This window comes from Primulina tabacum, chromosome 11 (genome assembly GCF_025594145.1).
Source record: "Primulina tabacum isolate GXHZ01 chromosome 11, ASM2559414v2, whole genome shotgun sequence".
NCBI classification, from domain to species: domain Eukaryota; kingdom Viridiplantae; phylum Streptophyta; class Magnoliopsida; order Lamiales; family Gesneriaceae; genus Primulina; species Primulina tabacum.
In genome coordinates this window covers 6,803,798-6,823,928 of record NC_134560.1, presented here as the reverse complement: position 1 = coordinate 6,823,928, position 20,131 = coordinate 6,803,798, and the positions used below count along the sequence as shown (strand labels likewise).

The following is a 20,131-nucleotide window of genomic DNA, read 5'->3' as shown; positions in this document are numbered from 1 at the left end:
CTGTGGGTCGCTTGTTATACCAATTAACCGAAGGTTGAATTAGTGGGTCAATTCTTGTTAAATACAAAATTAAACACTTTATTGCATAAGAAAATAATCCGAATAATTGACATATCATGTAAAAACCAAGAAATGCCACATCATGCATCCTAAAAATATATTGTTAAATTAATATTTTCTACAATATATCTTCGTTTATCAAACATGTGTTCAACAAAGAATTACAAAAGACAGTTCTTTGTGTTTTAATAGGTCTCAATGATAAAAAAAATGTATGTTAGAAAATAATAATTGTTTGACAAGAATTTAAACGCAACCATGCAGAGTGACATTTGCAAGTCCTTCAACTCCTTTACACTGCACAAGAGATGGAGTTTGGTCACGTTAGATTCTTCATTTTCTTTCCATGCACAATGCCCTTACTTTCATGGTCATTCCATCCAAATAAGAAATAACTTTGTGGGATTTTTGTAATTGAACCAGTGGTTTAAACAAATCCAATCGATTTTTTGATATTTTGTGGGTCAATTAAAATTCGGTTTATTAAACGACTCAATCAATCAAACCATAGTGGCATCTCGTTTACTAGGCGGTCTGATCCAATTTTAAAAAAACTATGGTTTTTCATTGTTGATTTGAAACGCAAAACAATGTTTTTGGTTGATAACACTCCCAACTCAACCAAACAACGCCTTAGTTTCTCACCATAATAATTTTTTTAAAAAAATCTATTATATAATAGCATAAATTGATCCAAAATAAGTTTATTATTCGAAGTATTTTTCCCTATGTATCGTAAAAATTTACTTTTTTTCTAGGCTCAATATAATTTTTTTTATTAAGCCTGGAATTTATGATAAATTTATCTATAAAATTTTAAAATATGTCGCTCACATACTTCGCAGTAGTAAAGGAGCAATGCACGTTGATGTTGTTGGTCATAGTAATAGGGAAGCGATATATTATTTGTTGCAGTAGTGGGGAGCGGTGTATTTTTTGTGTTTATCGCGGTAGTAGGTGATCGATATTTGTTAATATTGTTCGTTGTAATATTAATTGCTGTCTAAAAATAGCGAAAGGATGTTCAGATAGTGCGAATGAGTTACTGAGTATCCTTGTTATGATTTCATAAATATTTTCTTCAGTCCAAGGAAAATTACATAATAAAAAAACTGAAAAGCCTTAATTTTAAAAATCTTGAAAAGCCTAAACATTTTTTTTTTATTTTTGTCCGATTTGTTTGTTCGGTTCCAATAATGAATATCTATCGGTTCGATTGGTAAAAGAATTCGACTACTTTGATATTAAAGAGTCTAAGATTACATTTTTGTCATAATAAATTGTTGATAAGTTATAAAACTGATAATTGAATCATTTCATTTCAAAAGTTAAAGAAAACAAGTCGATATCATCTGAGACCTAATAAGAATTGCATTAGATAAAAAATCGAGTTTATGAAACCTATCAAAAAAAAAAAAAAAACGAGTTTACCCAAATATGTTGTCATCAACATTAATTTTGTACATGTAACACTATATTTGAACCAGTATTACAGTAAATAATTAATAATATTTTTATTCAATAAGTTGCCAGATCAATCCGTATTCTCTTAAAGTTGCCACAATTCGACACAATTCATTGACATGCACAAAGAGTTAGTCCTAAATTAGCTGCAATCGGCTCACAAATCAATAAAAAGCATGTCATTAGAAATAAAATTATATCATTAAAGTCCACAGAATTTGTTACATCAACTACAGTTTAGGAAAAAGAGCCTAATTTAGAATAAATAAATATTAGGCCACCACCTTCTATATCTAAGTTCATAATTTTTTTTATTAATTAGGCATAACGAACACGCACAATGTGCTGCGGAATTTTTAAGCATTCTGCAGAAAAATAATTGCCTTTAATATAGAGTAAAAGCTTCTTCACTTCTCATGAACAAGAGGGCTGTAAATAGGAAACCACATGTTGTTTTTCACATGTTGAACGGTCTCTTCCTGCATCCGAAGTGATAAATTAATATACTAAATGTGGGTAAGTTAGACGCACACTAAATCTCTTGTTGGAAAAACTACAACTTAACAAACATGAAACTACATTTTATTTTTGGAAATAAACAGACTATACCTTAGACATGTGTGACAGTTCTTTGAGCCCAACATCACCATGCCCTTCGGCAACTTCTTCAGCAACGGCTTCTCTAAGAACAGCAGCTCCGACCTCCGCCGTTATATCCCGAATACTGATCACAACAAAACATAAAAAAAAAATTAGAAGTCGCCAAACCATATTGAGTATTGATTGTATGTTAATATGATCATTTGCATTTTTTTCTAAAGATACGCTTTCCTTCCAAAGTGATAAGTCAACTATCATCAAAGTTCTTCAGTTGTTTGTGTCAGTCAGTATATATCCCATAGATCATGAGTAATTTCTCCCAAAAAAGTTATGATTTGCAACCACAAATGCACCATGTCTTTCCCATAAAAATTTAAAGTATGTTCTGCTCTATCAGTTTACATCATGGATTAACCTCTCTCAGTGTTAGGGGTGGAAAATAAGAAGAGATGCACTTAATCACGTGATATCAATTTTAAGAATGGATATCAGATGGGACGAATACAGCGCTCACCCCTCTGCTTTGAAAAGTCATTGAAATTTGGGAGACAAATTTCACGCTTTTAACATAGGCACAAATTCCCGCATAATCTTGTCACCTTTCTTTCAAATATTAATCAAACTTGGGAATCAATTAAAGAAGAAAAAAAAAAGAAAAAAAAGGCATGGGATTAGCCAAAAAAGGGAATAAAATGATGCAACATCACCCGAGAAATTGGAGATGTTACCTGTCAATAGAAGGATAAAGGATACCATTTTGAATTTCTTCATCTGTTATATAAGAAGCAAGGCTGAAAAAAGTAAAAGGAAGAGAATAAGACAAATTAGTGAAAGATAGCTATCATCAACAATGCACTATTCTGAAAACAAACACAAGAAATACTGAACTCCATCTTAGATTAGAGCATTCATTAAAGCACAGTAATCTAACCCCTTTTCAAATTTAAAAACCTTTATATCTCATGCATATTTATTCATTAAGTCATAATGTAAAAGATGATATTCCATACCACTCCGCAGCAGCTTGCAGCATTTTATCCGTTATGATGCGAGCACCAGAGACGAGACTTCCCAAGCCAATCCTTAATGACCAGAACCATAATTTTTAATAATTGTTCAATACTAATAGCATTAAGTTCCAGTTTAGTTATAAACAGTCATTACTAACCCTGGAAACAGGTACATGTTATTTGCTTGATTCACGTGACCTACTTTTCCATTCCCTGCAACAAATTGTATGAAATTGTTATTCGACTTAAAATTTTGTGAGTATGCAACTGCTATGTAATTGCCTACACTTCTTTCTACTTGTTCCCCCAGAGAGAAAGTGCAAGAGAAACTTGAAGTGTAAGATGCTCTTTACTTTCATAGAGGAAGAGTATTCAACTCAATTATAAAATGTCATAATTATTAGTCGTCGAAAATCATAGACAAATTTGAAGGAGTACCAAGATCAACATTTTCAAAAGGACTTCCACTTGCAAAGACTATATTTTCACCAGCATATTTGAAAGCATCAGCAGCGGAACATTCAGCTGTTTGACAGGGAGTTAGCACAAAAAAGTTAAAATGCCATATAATTGTGGAAAAAATAATTCAGGAATAACTTCTTCCTTGTTCGATAATACAATAAGTCAGTAAAAGGTTATATAAATAGGGATTTACAGAATACTCTAGAATAACAGAAAAAGGAAACTAACTAACTAATTCCTAAAAATCTGCATATTGACTAACCGAATCCCTTAATTAAAGGAATTGGTTTTACCCTAATTTACATCACACTTCGACACTCCCCCTCAAGCTGAGGAATAGATGTCTTCCATTCCCAGCTTGGATATGAGCCCATGAAAACTTGAATTGCTTAGTCCCTTAGTCAGAACATCAGCCAACTGGCACCCGGTTGGAACATAAGACATACACACTAGTTTTCTCTCCAATTTCTCTTTGATGAAGTGTCTGTCAATCTCAATATGCTTTGTCCTATCGTGTTGTATAGGATTATGTGCAATGTTGATTGCGGACTTGTTGTCACTGTAGAGTTTCATGGGACCTTCGACCTTGACTCGTAGATCATCCAAAATAATCTTTAGCCATAGTATTTCGCATAGTCCTTGAGCAATCGCCCTGAATTCTGCTTCGGCTGAGGACCTGGCCACTACATTCTGCTTCTTACTCCTCCATGTTACTAGGTTGCCACCTAGAAACGTACAATACCCCGAAGTAGACCTTCTATCTACTAGGGATCCTGCATAGTCAGCGTCGGTGTAGGCTTCTACTGTAAGCCTCTCGTTCTTTTTGAACATAATCCCTTTCCCTGGGTTCCCTTTCAAATAATGAAGTACCCTATTTGCAGCTTGAAGATGTGACTCTCTTGGATCATGCATGAATTGGCTGATCACACTGACTGAGTAGGCTATATCTGGCCGAGTATGAGCAAGGCATATGAGTCTACCAACTAACCTCTGGTACATCCTTTTATCAACTGCTGGTTCCTCTTTATCTTCTCCCAATTTGTGATTCGGATCCATTGGAGTAGAGGCCGGTTTACACCCAGCCTTTCCTATCTCGGTAAGTAGGTCTGTAATGTATTTTTGTTGAGAGATGAGAATCCCGTGTGTAGAATAAGCCACCTCAATACCGAGAAAGTACTTCAACCTGCCCAGTTCTTTTATCTCAAACTCCTTTCCCAATCTTCTCTTTAATTCGAGCTTTTCTTCTTCATCATTCCCGGTTACTATGATGTCGTCGACATAGACTAGAAGAGCCGTTACTCCCCCTGCAGAGGAGTGTTTAATGAAGAGGGTGTGATCACCTTGGCTTTGTTTGTATCCAGATTCCTTCATAAAGTTTGCAAACCTCCCGAACCATGCCCTTGGAGATTGTTTTAACCCATAAAGGGCCTTCTTTAATTTGCACACCTTATTGCTTGATTCTCCATCAAAACCCTGTGGGATGTGCATGTAGATTTCTTCATCTAAGTCACCATGGAGGAAAGCATTCTTAACATCATACTGCAGAAGTTGCCAGCTATAGTGAGCAGCTAATGACAAAAGAATTCTCACAGTGTTCATTTTGGCAACCGGGACAAAAGTTTCCAGATAATCAACTCCATACGTCTGAGTATACCCTTTGGCTACCAACCTTGCCTTGTATCTTTCAAGGGATCCATCAGCCTTGTATTTCAGTGAAAAAATCCATTTACAGTCAACAATGTTCTTTCCCTCTGGTTTATTCACAACCTCCCAGGTTTTATTCTTTTCCAATGCTTTCATTTCTTCTCCCATGGCATCTCTCCATTCCCTTGTTGACAATGCCTCAGAGACAGTAGTAGGGATTGCAATGGTGTTTAAACTGACAATATATTTTTTGTGGGCTGGCGATAGGTTTTAAGGGAAACATAGTGAGATAATGGATATAGTGGTCGTTTAGTGCATTCCCGGGTATCTTTTCTGATGGCAATAGGAAGGTCTAGGTCATTTGTTGGGCCAATGGTTGGTGTTTCACTCTGTTGAATATGAGAAGGGTGTTCGGGACTTACCGTGGTCTCATTTCCGGAGTCTGGATTGGAAGCTTGGACTTGAGTCTGTTCCGGGGCAGTCTTCCTCCTTGAGTACACCTGAGAGAACCTAGGAAACTTGTGGGAAGATGACACATTTGTGGGGTTAGAAGGCACGGTTGGTATAGGAGGGAGATCAAGAGTGTGGATCGGCTCAAAGGATTCCCAAGGACTATCTTCTAGTGGACTCTCCCCCTGAAGAGAGGACTTGGAGAAGAACGGTTTATTTTCACTGAAGGTAACATCGATAGAGATGTACGATTTTCTGGAAGAAGGATTATAGCACTTATACCCCTTTTTAGTGGTTGAGTAACCGAGGAACATACATTTGATGGCTCGGGGATCCAACTTATCTCTTTGGGTGTTATGGACATGAACAAAGGCAGTGCACCCAAATACCCTAGGGATGAGTCCGTTTGAGGTTCTAAAGTGAGGATAGAAGCTGTTAAGGCACTCTACTGGACTCTTGTTGTCAAGCACCCGTGAAGGAAGTCTATTAATCATGTGTGTGGCTGTAAGGACAGCTTCCCCCCAATAGGTCTTAGGAACGTTTCCATGAAGAAGTAGGGCTCGGGTAGTGTTTAGCAAGTGTCCATTTTTCCTTTCAGCCACCCCATTTTGTTGAGGTGTTTGAACACACGATGAGTCATGGATAATGCCATGTGACAGGAAATAGGGTGATAGGATTTGGTTGAAGTAATCTGTGGCATTGTCTGTCTTAAACCCTTTTATTTTTACTCCAAATTGATTTTGAATCATCGCATGGAAATTTGGTATAATAGTGCTAACTTCAGATTTATGTTTAAGGAGAAATATCCATGTGACACGAGTGCAATCATCAATCAAAGAGACAAACCAGCGGGCCCCAGAAATGTTAGGTATCCGAGAGGGACCCCATACATCACTATGAATTAAATGGAAAGGAGAAGAACTTCTTTTATTACTGATAGGAAAAGATACTCGAGTATGTTTTGCCAATTCACATGTGTCACAATGAAATTCCGAAATATCTAATCCTTGAAATAAATAAGGAAACATAACTTTTAGAGTCCTAAAGGAAGGATGACCAAGGCGCAAATGGTGTAGCCAAATGGTATCTTTATTGGATGAACTAAACAAGGACAAATTGCTCCTGGCTTGTGGTGCAGACTCAAGGTAGTAAAGGCCCCCCCTTTCCTTAGCAAGTCCAATCTTCCTCCCCGAAGCTAGGTCCTGAAAAACACCATAGGAAGGAAAAAACGTAACATGGCATTTAAGATCACGAGTGAGTTTATGGATGGAGACAAGGCTGCTGGACAGTTTTGGCACATGAAGTACATTTTTTAGGCTAAGCATAGGGGAGATATGTATGTCTCCGAAGCCTGCCACTGTAGCCACAGAGCCATTTGCCACTACAATTTTCCTGTTACTTGGGCATGGTGTATAAGAGTGAAAAATCTGAGATATGGGTGTCATATGGTCACTAGCACCAGAGTCTATTATCCAAGAGTTGGCATTTAGGGTTCCTGGGGCATCTACAGAAAAGGAGAATGAACCATTACCTGAGAGGGCTAGAGAACATGTACCAGAAGGCTTCTCTAGGGACCCCAGCAAATTTTTTAGCTTCTCAATCTCCTCTCGGTTAAGCCCCTCTGCTGCTGAGTTTTCATCCCTGGTTTGATCCTCAGCTATGTGCGCTTGAGGTCTCGGCTTCCCTACTCGGGCTCCCCATTCTTTGCTTGGTGGTTTGCCATGTAGCTTCCAACAATTTTCCCTTGTGTGTCTTGGTTTCTTGCAATGAGTACACCATAGGGTGTCTTTGTTCCCCTTCCACTGATTTTCTCTACTTGGATATGGTCTTTGCATATCAGCCGCCTTATTCGTCTCTAGATCCTCTCCTTTTGTTGCAAGTGCTGATCCATCCATGTGCTGTGGCTCAAGCATGATACCCCTGCGACTTTCTTCTGAGCGAATCAGTGAGATCGTCTCTTCTAGGGACGGTGTGTCCTCTCGGCCAAGGACCTGAATTCTTACTTGATCAAATTCAGGGTTTAATCCGGCCAAAAAATCATATATTCGGTCTCTCTCAATAAAGTTCTTCAATAGTACAGCATCCTCCGGGCATTTCATCTCAAAGACTCGGTAATAATCAAGTTCCTGCCATAGGTTTTGCAGCAGAGAAGCATACTCAATGACAGATTTGGTACCTTGTTTGAGGGCCGCAGTTTTAGTCTTTATCTCATACACCTGAGCAGCATCCTTGGCCTTTGAGTAGGTGCGGCGGATATAGTCCCAAGTTTCCCTTGCTGTGGAGAAGAACATACATGTGTCACTGATCACGGGATCCATGGAGTCCCATAACCAGGACATGATCATAGAGTCCTCTTCATCCCAAGCGTCAAACTTTGGATCCTCCCTCGGTGGTCCCGTTCCAATAAGATGGCTGATTCTTCCTTTGCCTTTGAGATACGTGCGAATGAATTGGGACCACTTGAGATAATTTTTCCCGTTGAGTCGATTGGAGGCCCGAATATTCTGCAGGTCACCGGTCTTCTGGACAGCATAGGTATCATCAGGGAGAGACGAACTGCTGGAGATGGCAGTATCAAAGATTGACATGGTGAATGATAGGGAAATAGAAAAGAAACGACAGCAATGAAGGCTTGAAGAAAACTGGACAGCAATGAAGGCTGGAATGTGCGGAATAAACCCAGACTAATGTCCTAGGGCTCTGATACCATGTGGAAAAAATAATTCAGGAATAACTTCTTCCTTGTTCGATAATACAATAAGTCAGTAAAAGGTTACATAAATAGGGATTTACAGAATACTCTAGAATAACAGAAAAAGGAAACTAACTAACTAATTCCTAAAAATCTGCATATTGACTAACCGAATCCCTTAATTAAGGGAATTGGTTTTACCCTAATTTACATCACACTTCGACAATAATAAACAAAACATTTGGTAGAAAAAGAATGCCCAGAATAAACCGTTTGCTGTGGGATTTGACATCGCAAAAATAGCCGGTTTAGTGGAGTCTGACTCTCGCATGGCCCTAAGCACCTGGCCACATAAGATTTAAAACTTAATAAGAATTATCATGTGAAGAAATACATTTGATGCGAGGAAGCATACAGGTCAGTATCTTCTCTTCCCACAAAAATAACATAAATCCTTGAGTAACAAATTGATTATGTTGCATGCAATGTTGGACATTGCAAAGACCACTGAAATGAGAATTCGAAAAGTAAAAAGTCAATTGATTTTAGAATGCTGGATTACAAGATTAAAACCAACAAAGGTGAGAGAGAGAGAAAAACATGCTTTTCTCAAAAAAAAAAGTTTGCATAAAAAACTATGTTGGAATGAAATTATGCAGATGATGGGTGGAAAGAAGTCACAGGGCCATAAAGGAAGCCAGGAAACATGTAAAATATGGCAGAGATTCTTATCACGACGCTAATTAAGGTGAATGTGAAATCATTATGTTGGATAAAATATTAAAGTCAAATCACTGGGAAAAATAAAAATCAAGGTTCACAACACAGGTACCAGAAGAAAGTTCAACAAAATGGTTGCACACCTGCTCATTAAAGACACCGCCAACTCCAGACAAACCAAGAAGCACATGTGGCTTAACCTTTTTCACCTGCATCAAAGAGTCAAAAATTTAAATTTCAAAGCAAAGTTTTAGTAACTAAAAGAAGGAAAACATAAGTAATTCCAAAGACCAAGTAACCTTGAGAGTAATGATATCAATATTAAACATGATTCAACGCTTTCCAGGCAATTAAATCTCATGACAACACTTTAACTGGTTTTAAAGAAAAGACTTACCACTTCAATGAGACTGGATCCTTCACCAAGTCCAAGTCCTTCAATTTCACTATGGGATTTAGCAAATGGAGCAGCTGCAGGATCAATAACTTTTCTTTCTTTTGTTATTAGACCCTGCAGTCATACATATTAAAAATAATCAAAGAAGAAGAAAAAAATGAAGAAGAAAAATTGAATTAAGATACTTGAAAATAAAATAAAAATTGCAGTGAGAATAACATAGATTTGACATTGGCAAACATAAATTAATATTGCTTGAAAGAGGTAAACCAATACATCTTTGTCAAGCAGGAAAAAGTGAGAATCTGCAGTTGATTCTATCATTCTGGAAACAGCTTGTAAGGCCATCTTAAGAACACCAAGTCCAGCGCTGCAATCGACACAGTGAAGTGAAAAAATAAACCAAAGTGTCCCCATGTGGATTTATCATGACACACTTCAATCATGTAAAGATATGTAAAAACCAATACTACACAACCTTCCAGCTCCAACCACAACTATCTTTTGGTTCGCAAAATCAGTCAAAGGCCGCCCCTGTGCCCTAACTGCACCAAGGAGCCCAGCCAAAGCAACACCAGCTGTTCCCTACATAAGAAGACAGAAAATAATCATAAGAACACTAGTGCACAGATGCATAAAACTACCGCCAGAACATCTGACTAAGTTTCACAGTTTTTACTAGTATTAGAGGGATAGAAGGAAGGGCCTGATTCCAGTTTACCTGTATGTCGTCGTTAAACATGCAAAATCTTTTACGATAACGATCTAGTGTCTCAAAAGCCCACTTCATTTGGAAATCCTCAAACTGGGAACATTGTCTCAACAACCAAATTGTTAGCAAGTGCGTCATTACTCATTAGCAAAATTTGTTTTCAATACAAATATACCTGCACAACAGCCTTAGGCCAACGTGCATGAACTGCTTCAATGAATTCATCAACAACTGCTAAATATTCATCTCCTTCCAGCCTTGGTTGTCTCAATCCTAAATCTGTATACAATCACGTGAAAAACAACACTTACAGGAGTCATCTATCAGCAAAAAGCTTAAAGGATTTTACTACATCTAAAATAGAGATGCCCTAACCAAGAAATAAGATTGAGATAATTTTTTAGGCATATTTTGGTACACATGATCATTCAATAAATAATCACTCATCATTATATCAACCGAACCAAATGGTGCTTTAATATATAACAAAATTGGAGCAGAAAATAGCATATGTATGAGTTTCCAATGTTAAAGATGTAAGCGAGCATGTAGAGTAATAATCAAAGAGCTTCGCAACTCTTTGTTTCTTGAACAGAACACAAAGCATTTAGCTAAACAGTATCTTAACCCAACTAACATGAAGACATGATTTGACTTCAGGGGAGACAATAATGTCTAAAGTAAGAACAAGAAACAAAAAGCCTGATATAGAATCAGAGAAGGAATAGAAGGTAAAAGGCATAATAAGTAAACCAAGACATGAATAAGCTTAATCATGTTCACTCACAAAGGGGATCTTCAAGAAGCTTTGGATTGTTTGTGCCAACATCAAGCATAACTGGCAGTATCTGGAAACATGGGCGATTTAATTCCGTGCGCCAAAAAGAAGGAACATAAAACCAAAAACAAATAAGAAAAATACTTGCAAGACTGATATACACTCAATATCTTTAAAATTATCTAGCTTTGTTTTGAAAGATCGGTTGGAAGGATGAGACAACTTGGTGGTTTTAGGCAATCTACGGACCAGTTAAGCCAAGATTGGGAGAATATTTTGGGATGAGTTAGCGGGCTTGAAAGTGATTTGTGGGGAAAACTGGTGTCTTGGAGGAGATTTTAATGTGGTACGAACTACGGGAGAAAAAATGAACAGTCAATCTTTAACCACAAGCATGTTGTGTTTCGATGCATTGATACAAGAGTTGGAACTCTTCGACCCCCCACTACTGAATTCTAAGTTCACGTGGTCAAACTTCAGAGCAATGCCGATTTGTTGTCGTTTGGACAGATATTTATTCTCGGGGGGTGGAGAAATTTGTTCCCCAATTACAGACAAAAGGTGCTCCCAAGAATTACTTCAGACCATCACCCTATCTTGCTTGATACCGCTAAGTTGAGATGGGGTCAGGCTCCCTTCAGATTCGAGAATGCATGGTTGTCACATAGAAACTTCAAAGAGTTGGTAAAGACATGGTGGAACAAGGGAGGGATCCAGGGGTGGGAAGGATACAAATTTATGCAGAAACTGAAATTGATTAAAACAGATGTGTCCAAATGGAACAGAGAGGTGTTTGGCGACGTGGGTGTCAAAATCAAAGAGTTGAGTAACAAGATTAACCTGCTGGATGAGATGGAGACGGGTGGTTTTTGGTCGGAAGAGCTAAACATGGAAAGAAGGGAGTTAAGGTGCGAATTGCAAAATGTGTCATTCACATATTTCCAAATTCAAAGTCAAAAGGCAAAAGTTAAGTGGCTCAAATAAGGGGATCAAAACTCAAAATTTTTCCATTCGTTACTCAACAACAGAAGGAACAAGGCGTTGATAGAGGTAGTGGAATTGGAAGATGGCAGATTGGTTACTGAGCAAAAACAGATAGAATATGAGATCATAAAATATTACGAGAAGTTGTTTACGAGATCGGAGGGTGTAGGGGAGAGTTTGAATGAGGTTGGGAGGGGTTTTAATGGGCTGGATTGGAGTCCTATACAGAGGGGTGAGGCGGAGGAATTGGAAAAACCATTTGAGGAGGAGGAAATCAAAAAGGCGGTGTTTGATTGTGATGGCTCAAAAGCGCCGGGGCCTGGTGGTTTCACAATGGCCTTCTTTCAAAATAATTGGGATACAGTGCGAGAGGATTTGGTAAAGGTGTTCGCTGAATTTTACGCCGATGGGATTGTCAATGGTATTACAAATGAAACATATATTTGCCTCATCCCAAAGAAAAACGATGCGCGGAAAGTTAAAGATTTTAGACCAATCAGTTTGATCACAAGCATGTATAAGATTTTGGCTAAAGTCTTGACAACCAGACTAAAGAAAGTTTTGTGTAATATCATCGCAGATAACCAATGTGCTTTTATTCAAGGTAGACCGATACTAGATTGCTGCCTAATCGCAAATGAGGTAGTGGAAGAGTACCGACGGAAAAAAAAAGAAAGGATGGGTGCTCAAAATCGACTTGGAAAAGGCATATGACAACGTAGATTGGAGATTTCTGGACTTCGTGCTGAGTAGTAAAGGATTTGGCGAGAGGTGGAGGAAGTGGATTAGGGGATGTGTATCTAATGTATCTTTCTCAATTTTCATAAATGGAAGACCGTGTGGGAAGATAAAAGGGGAGAGATGATTAAGACAAGGAGATCCATTATCGCCGTTCCTATTCAATCTAGTAGTCGATGTGTTGGGAAGGATGGTGGATAGGGCAAGGGCGGTTAATGAGGTTATGGGTCTCGAAGTTGGGAGAGGTAAAATTGTAATTTCACATTTACAATTTGCTGATGATATTCTGTTCTTTGTAAAATCGAAAGAAGATGTGATGGCAATTGTGAACATACTTAATCTGTTTGGCAACAAGTCAGGGCTGAAAATAAATCTCGGAAAATCTGTAGTGCTGGGATTGAACTGTTCGGAAGAGGAAATCAATGATTTGGCTAACACAATTGGGTGCAACAAAGAGAGGTGGCCTATTAAGTACTTGGGGGTTCCGTTGGGAGGCAACCCCACAAAAACTGAATTCTGGGAACCGGTGCTATCAAAGATGTCCAAGAAATTAGCAAGTTGGAAGAAATCATTCTTATCAAGAGGGGGTCGCCTTACTTTGATAAAGGCTGTGCTTTGTGCGATGCTATCCTATTTCATGTCCCTTTTCAAAGTGCCAATAACGGTGACTAGTCGAATGGAAAAACTGATGAGGGATTTTTTGTGGGATGGTGAAGAAGGGGAGAAAGATTGCCATGTGGTCGGATGGAAGCAGGTATGCAGACCAAAAGAAAAAGGAGGTTTGGGATTGGGGAATATTAGTCTCAGGAATAAGGCTCTTCTTGGTAAATGGTGGTGGAGATGTTCTGTGGAAAAAGATTCGTTGTGGGAAAAAGTCATAAAGAGTATATATGGGTTACAGGAAAATGGATGGGACTTGGGGTTGGCGGATAAGACGACTTACAGAAGTCCTTGGAAGTTTATTTCTCGATCTTACCAGGCTTTTCATCAACTTATTAGTGTGGTGCCTAGAGAGGGTAATTTAATTCGATTTTGGGAGGATGTTTGGGAGGGAGGTGTCTCTTTTCAAAGCAGATTCCCGTCTTTGTTTCGTATCTGCATTTCAAAGAATAAACCTATTCGTCATTTCTTAGAGGTCGCCATTAGGGGGGGAGCTCTACTTTCGTGTGGGATGTGAGGTTTAGAAGAGATCTTAAGGAGGGTGGGACAAGTGAGTTCACTACTTTGTTAGGAGTCTTAGAGTCTGTCACACTGCAGTCGGGTATTGAGGATTTCAGAATTTGGTTGGGAGATCCTTCGGGCTTTTTCTCTGTCAAATCTTTTTATGACTCTTTTTTTCCTATCTCTAATTTTCCTACATTCACTTATTATGAAAACATCTGGAAAATACAAGTCCCACAAAAGGTTAAGATTTTCTCGTGGATTGTGGCATTGGGGAAGCTGCAAACATGCAAATCCATGCAAAGAAGGTGGAAGGAAGTGGTGTTGCTTATGTCGGAAAAATGAGGAGAATCAAGATCATCTCCTCCTTCACTGCGAGTTCTCGAGAGGTATTTGGACTAATGTTCTCAAAGAGCTAGGCTTTCAATGGGCTTTCCCGAGGCAAGCGAAGGAACTTTTCCGTTTAGATTCTGTGTGCCCCATAGGGAAGAAATTCAGAGAATTCTTGTATTTAACGGTTCAATGCATTTACTGGTCCTTATGGTTGGAAAGAAATAGCAGGATATTTGAAGATGCCTCGGAGTCAGTCGATCGAGTATGGGATAAAATCAAATTCAGAGTGGCTACCTGGACGATCAACTTGCAAGATTATAAACACTTGAGCATTTCAGATCTTGTTAGGGATTGAAAGTTTGTATGGTTGTGAGATGATTGTTATGAGGCCGTTTTGATTTGCATTTTCGTTAGTTTGTAACTTTCCAGCGGATTACTCATCCGCCAAAATGGTGTAACCTCTGATTATTATAATAAAATTAGTTTTCTATAAAAAAAAAAAGAGATCACCCTAAATTTGGTCAACCACAAAGGGTTGGCTAGTTACCAACATGCATAAATACAAGATGCTTGCATATATTCATGCTTATGTGTTTTTATAGTGTGATTGAAATGTCTCACCAATAAAATTATAAAAAATCATTCCACATCCAAAATCTTCGGCTAGGGCACAAAAACGCGAATATGTCACTTCACTAGGTTGTCATCTATACAAATTCTCAGAGAGGGACCAGTAGAACGTACTCTTTGTGGGTTGATGCCAGCAGCTGCCACATACATGTCAAGTTTCCCTATTGGGATGCCTATTCCCTGAACACCAAGATCACCCAGACCAAGGATACGGCTGCCATCTGTCAGCACAATCATATCAACCTGCAACAAGAAATGGTTTGGGATGTAACGCTAATCATGGTAGCTGGTAAAATATCATTTCAGGGCTTTAAAACTGCATAAGATTAAAAAAATTGCAATCAAGGTGATAATTTCATATCAAACTTAATAGCTTCACAAAAAGGAAAATCACATACATAATCCACACTTGTGCGAGAAGGCATACTCAATATACTTTCTTTTTCTCATGATCAATGTATGGAAAAAATGACATGGTTTAGTATCAATCAATAAGAAAAACCATGGTCAGAAGAGAAGGTTTATGCAATAGTAATTTGTTAAAATATATATGATATATTTGTTAATGTGAAATCAGTAGCAAGGAACACTTTCCCATAGGATCCTAGAACTTCTCCAGGTACTATAATTTTTTCAAATTTGACTTTGTCAGAGAAAAACTTCATTGGCTTGATTGTGAGAATATTAATTTTCTGACATTTAAGGTAGACAAATGGGTGGCAAATTTTCAAAGAGTCAAATTAAAGTTAAAGAGGACACAGAAGGAGCTCATGGCATGTATGAAATATAATCTTAAAACAGTGAATTAATACAGCTGCTTCTAAAGAGCCAACGGTAAAGGTGACAAAGGTAAATATCACATGACTATTTTCCACAGAAATGATGCAAAAGCTCATATTGCCTATAGTCATCTTAAGTGCATCGATGGGCAGCTTGACGTACAATCAGTTTCATACAACAAATAAAACTTGACCCTGCTCCATAGGAAAATGGTCACCAATGACAGAAGAATAATGATATTGCTGTGTTACCTCTAAGAAAATTATACAGCACCAAAGGTAATAATAGCATATAAGAATTTCTTAGGAAATCACAGGCTGATGTGCAGAAGAGTGAAAGCTACAAATAAAATTATAAATAATGAAAATTAGGATGCCTAATTATGCTCATGCTCACAGGTCTTTGGTCCTGACAATTGCTTCTTGACATTTTCCAGATTGAATATCACAGAAAAAAAATATATCAAGTTTGAAGAGAGAAATTATTTAACTGCAAAGAAGGTAAAAATGAAGATGACATCCAAGTTCCGCACAATACCTGACGACCAGGCCAGTTGTAGATCATAGACATCATTTCCCCCTTATCTTTGGCACTGAAATACATCCCACGTGGACGTCTAAATAACCCTGAATAGTTTTGGCATACCAATCCTACTGTTGGAGTATATATTATTGGAGCAAAATTCTTTATGTTATCAATGAGAACCTGCAAAAGAAAGCAAAGATCACTTAGGCTAATACCGATCTTAAAAAGGTTTAACTCCATAGAAGCCATGTAACAAAAAAACTTACTCGGTAGTATAATGTTTCATTCCTGTCATGCAATCTATTCAAAATTCTCCATTTTGCAAGGGATACAATATTATTGGGCTGACCTTGAGTATTTTTTTGCAATGACAAATATGACTCCACTGAAACAGAAGAAGGATTAACTTTATAATCTACAAGCTCTGGACATTATAAAATAATGTACCAGATAGATGTATAAACTAACTGCTAGGTTGATTTCTGTACTCTTGAAGACATAAATAAAGATGTGTTAAAATAACAGAATACCCCTTGGATAATTTACGACAACAAAAAAAATACATAAATTACATCCTTTGCTTGGCAAACATATACATCTATGATTCCATATATAATTAAATCCATTCTTATTTCTTAATCAGATGATAAAAATTGAAAAACCATAAGTCAAACCATCTTCTCTCCTGAGCGTACAACACCTATCTCCTTTGTGATAATTTTTATCCAGTTTGTTGATCATAAACAAATTTAAACAAATGACCACAACAAGCTCTATAAAATCTTATAAAAGCAATTAGAACCAAGGACGATTTTGCACTTAAAGAAATGAGGGACTCATCATTGATAGTACAGAAACGAATTTAAACAAATGACCACGACAAGCTCTATAAAATCTTATAAAAGCAATTTTAATTCAGGAGGATTCTGCACTTAAAGAAATGAGGGACTCGTTATTTATAGTACAGAAAAGATGTCAGGTAAACGTCATCCAGAAGACAGTGGCTTTAATAAAACAGAGCAACACAGGGTTTGACAAGATTCAGATTATTGCATTTTTTGAGAGACCATGAAAAATACCATTCAATATGTTGATCCAATAAATAATTTAGAAGAACAATGAGTATCAAAGAGCGAAGAACTAAAAGATTCAAAAATAGAGTGTACGGATGATCTAACTCACTGAAACGAGCATACTGGTGTTCAAATGATATCACGCGAGGTGGAAGGAGCCCACGTAACCCCAGACGATCTCTTTCCGTCAAAGGGAAACCTGTATCCTGCTCTTTTGAATTGAATCTTCAGAAATGCTCAGATGGCTTCTTACCCCAAATAAATATACAATCGCTTGATATTATTCTATGCATCAGTAAACTTTCTTAGCCTACGGAAATAAATCACGCCAATGCATAATCAATAAGCACACAAAGTTACTTCTATTTTAGTTAATATCCACAGCCTCTTTGTTCATTCAACAATAGACAGAAAATTCGAATCGCGCAGAGATATATCATGCTTTCTCTCTTTCACGCATTTCAGACGAACCGAAATGGAAAGAAACACAAAGGAAGCAACTTGGAGTCGAACAAAACATATATAGATCTCGAAATGCAAAAACAAAGCGTCACTCAACAATCTAAAGATTGATCAAGTCAAATCAACGAAACTTATAGCTAACAGACAAACCTTGTTAAACCAGGGATCGTGGAGAATGTCTGCACCACGCTTGTACACAATACACGGTCCAGGAATCGCAGTCGACATCCACCGCCGCGAATGGCGGAGACTCGACGCCGCAGATCTCGCAGCCTTCCACATCATTCCCCTCCTATAACTCAACGAAACCCGAGTGTATATATATATATATATATATATATATATACATACAAGTTCACATTAGATTCGATGAATTCGTAGACAGAATTTAACTTTTTATCTGACGATTTAGTCTTTGAAAGTTGAAATGGAACTCGATACGACTAAGCTGACAGTGAAGACGCGAAAACAACTACAGCTTCCCGTAATAAATGGGGCAGGATAGCAGCAAGGGCAAAATGGGTATCTCTCATCGGGCTTGGATCAAACGCCGTTGATTTTTGATGGATTAAGACTTTGGATTACATGCATAAGGTTTAGGATCAACACAGTGGTGGTGTATTCCATGCAGGAGTTTTATTGATTTTTAATGAATTTTATAGATTTTAAAAGTTTATATGTATTCAATTAAAACTTTTACATATTTTATAGAAGTCTAGTGATATTCAAAATAGATTTTCATAGAATTTTAAAAAGTCAAGTGGTGTTCAACATTGACTTTTAAAAACTCTATAAAAGTCTATATGTATTCAAATTTTCAATAGACTTTTAATAATTTCATGAAATTCATTAACATACAAACATTAAAGCTTAAGGTACAACTATAAATTATCAAAAATTGTATTTGGTTCAACCCAAAGATTTGGATGAATTTTTAAAATTTCTAACTCATACACAAGCTATTTATTTCTCTCTCTATCGCTTCACATCACCTCAGTTCTTATCTTCTCTCCTCTCATCTATCTCTATCATTCTCTCAAATTTTCAAAGTGTATCTCTATATATATTTTCATCTTTCCTTTCAAATTTTTCATTTTTTGGCTAATTGTTTATTTAATAATTTTTTATTTTAATATCATAGGAAATTTTGAATTCTATAATTGATTTTGTGATTTTTAGTTTATGATTTGTACAAATTAATGTAATATTCAATAATAATAAAATATGCTCCAAAAACAGTCGCTTAATTCTTAATAATTAAATAACCTCGCAACAACCATGATTTTTTAAATTCTTTTTATCATTTTCAATTAATATATAAGCTATGATATTTTTATACAAAATTATATCCACACAATGCTAAATAATATTCTTTTCACATGTATATTATCAATTCACAAACAAGATTACAGATTAATCAATTGATGTATTTTAAAAAATTTACAAACATGCATACAAATCCACATATACACACATGTAAGCATTAAATGATTTAACTTTTAAATAAGTATATTTATTAATTAATATAAATATTAAAAAACTATTTTAAACTGAATATATTATATATGTCAATTAATTATTGGTTCAAAGAAATTAATAAAAAATAATATATTATAATTAAGTAAAAAATGTATAAAATTTTATTAAAAAAAATTTCACAAAAATCTATAAAAATATTGCAAAAAAGTCTACATGAATCTATATAAATCTGTGAGAATCCATAAAAGGCAATAAAAATCTTTCAAATCCATAAAAATCTATCATTTGAAAAAGTCATTAAAAGTCATCAAAATTCTGAATTGAATACACCCCACAAAAATTGCTATGAAAACTATTATTTTTGGTCACTGATATGGACCATATCGATCTATCTAACAAATATAAATATGTGATGTACGATTAAAATCTGGTCTAGTTTTATTAAGTTGTTCATGTTATTTTGTATCGCTAGTATTCAACATAATGGTATTTGTAATTGTAAATGTATTTGTGTTGTAAATTCACTCTTTTGGTAGATTTTTCATCATATTTTTTTTAATGTTTGTAAAGACTTGTGTAACATATTGGATACAATTATTTTTAAAAAATCATGAAAGTTTTTCATAATTGAATATATGCTTATATATGGTTTAAAAAAAGAGTAGGTCTCTTGTGAGACGGTCTCACGAATCTTTATCTATGAGACGGATCATCCTACCGATATTCACAATAAAAAGTAATACTCTTAGCATAAAAAATAATATTTTTTCATGGATGACCTAAATAAGATATATGTCTCATAAAATACGATCCGTAAGACCGTCTCACACAAATTTTGCCAAAAAAGGCTTATATATATTGTTAGGATTATGTGAGATCGACTATTATAAAAGATCATATATTATTATTTGCATTAATGATATGTTTATCAATAAATTTATTATTTTAAAATTTTATTATCGAATTTTATATATATA

The 20,131-nt window shown here is 36.3% G+C and overlaps 1 protein-coding gene across 1 annotated transcript; it reads right to left on the bottom strand.

Annotated features, from left to right (window-relative positions):
- Positions 1-1,681: 1,681 nt before the first annotated feature.
- On the bottom strand, positions 1,682-18,133 carry LOC142517737 (NAD-dependent malic enzyme 59 kDa isoform, mitochondrial). The gene is made up of 19 exons (XM_075620141.1): positions 17,826-18,133; positions 17,323-17,419; positions 16,407-16,525; positions 16,153-16,320; positions 14,950-15,078; positions 10,999-11,059; positions 10,387-10,490; positions 10,221-10,304; positions 9,978-10,084; positions 9,776-9,869; positions 9,500-9,613; positions 9,246-9,311; positions 8,653-8,725; positions 3,573-3,659; positions 3,293-3,347; positions 3,135-3,206; positions 2,853-2,915; positions 2,134-2,248; positions 1,682-2,003 (listed from the first exon to the last, which is right to left on the bottom strand). The coding sequence occupies exons 1-19, from the start codon at positions 17,958-17,960 to the stop codon at positions 1,932-1,934; spliced, it is 1,815 nt and encodes a 604-aa protein (XP_075476256.1). The 5' UTR covers positions 17,961-18,133; the 3' UTR covers positions 1,682-1,931.
- Between the last annotated feature and the right edge of the window lie 1,998 nt (positions 18,134-20,131).

Excerpts from the sequence above, each read along its gene's own strand:
- LOC142517737 (XM_075620141.1), bottom strand. The coding sequence starts at position 17,960 with ATGATGTGGAAGGCTGCGAGATCTGCGGCGTCGAGTCTCCGCCATTCG. Across the intron at positions 16,321-16,406 it reads ATGAAACATTATACTACCGA|GTTCTCATTGATAACATAAA; the intron begins GTAAGTTTTTTT and ends TTTCTTTTGCAG. Across the intron at positions 8,726-9,245 it reads GCGGTGTCTTTAATGAGCAG|GTGCTTAGGGCCATGCGAGA; the intron begins GTGTGCAACCAT and ends TTATGTGGCCAG.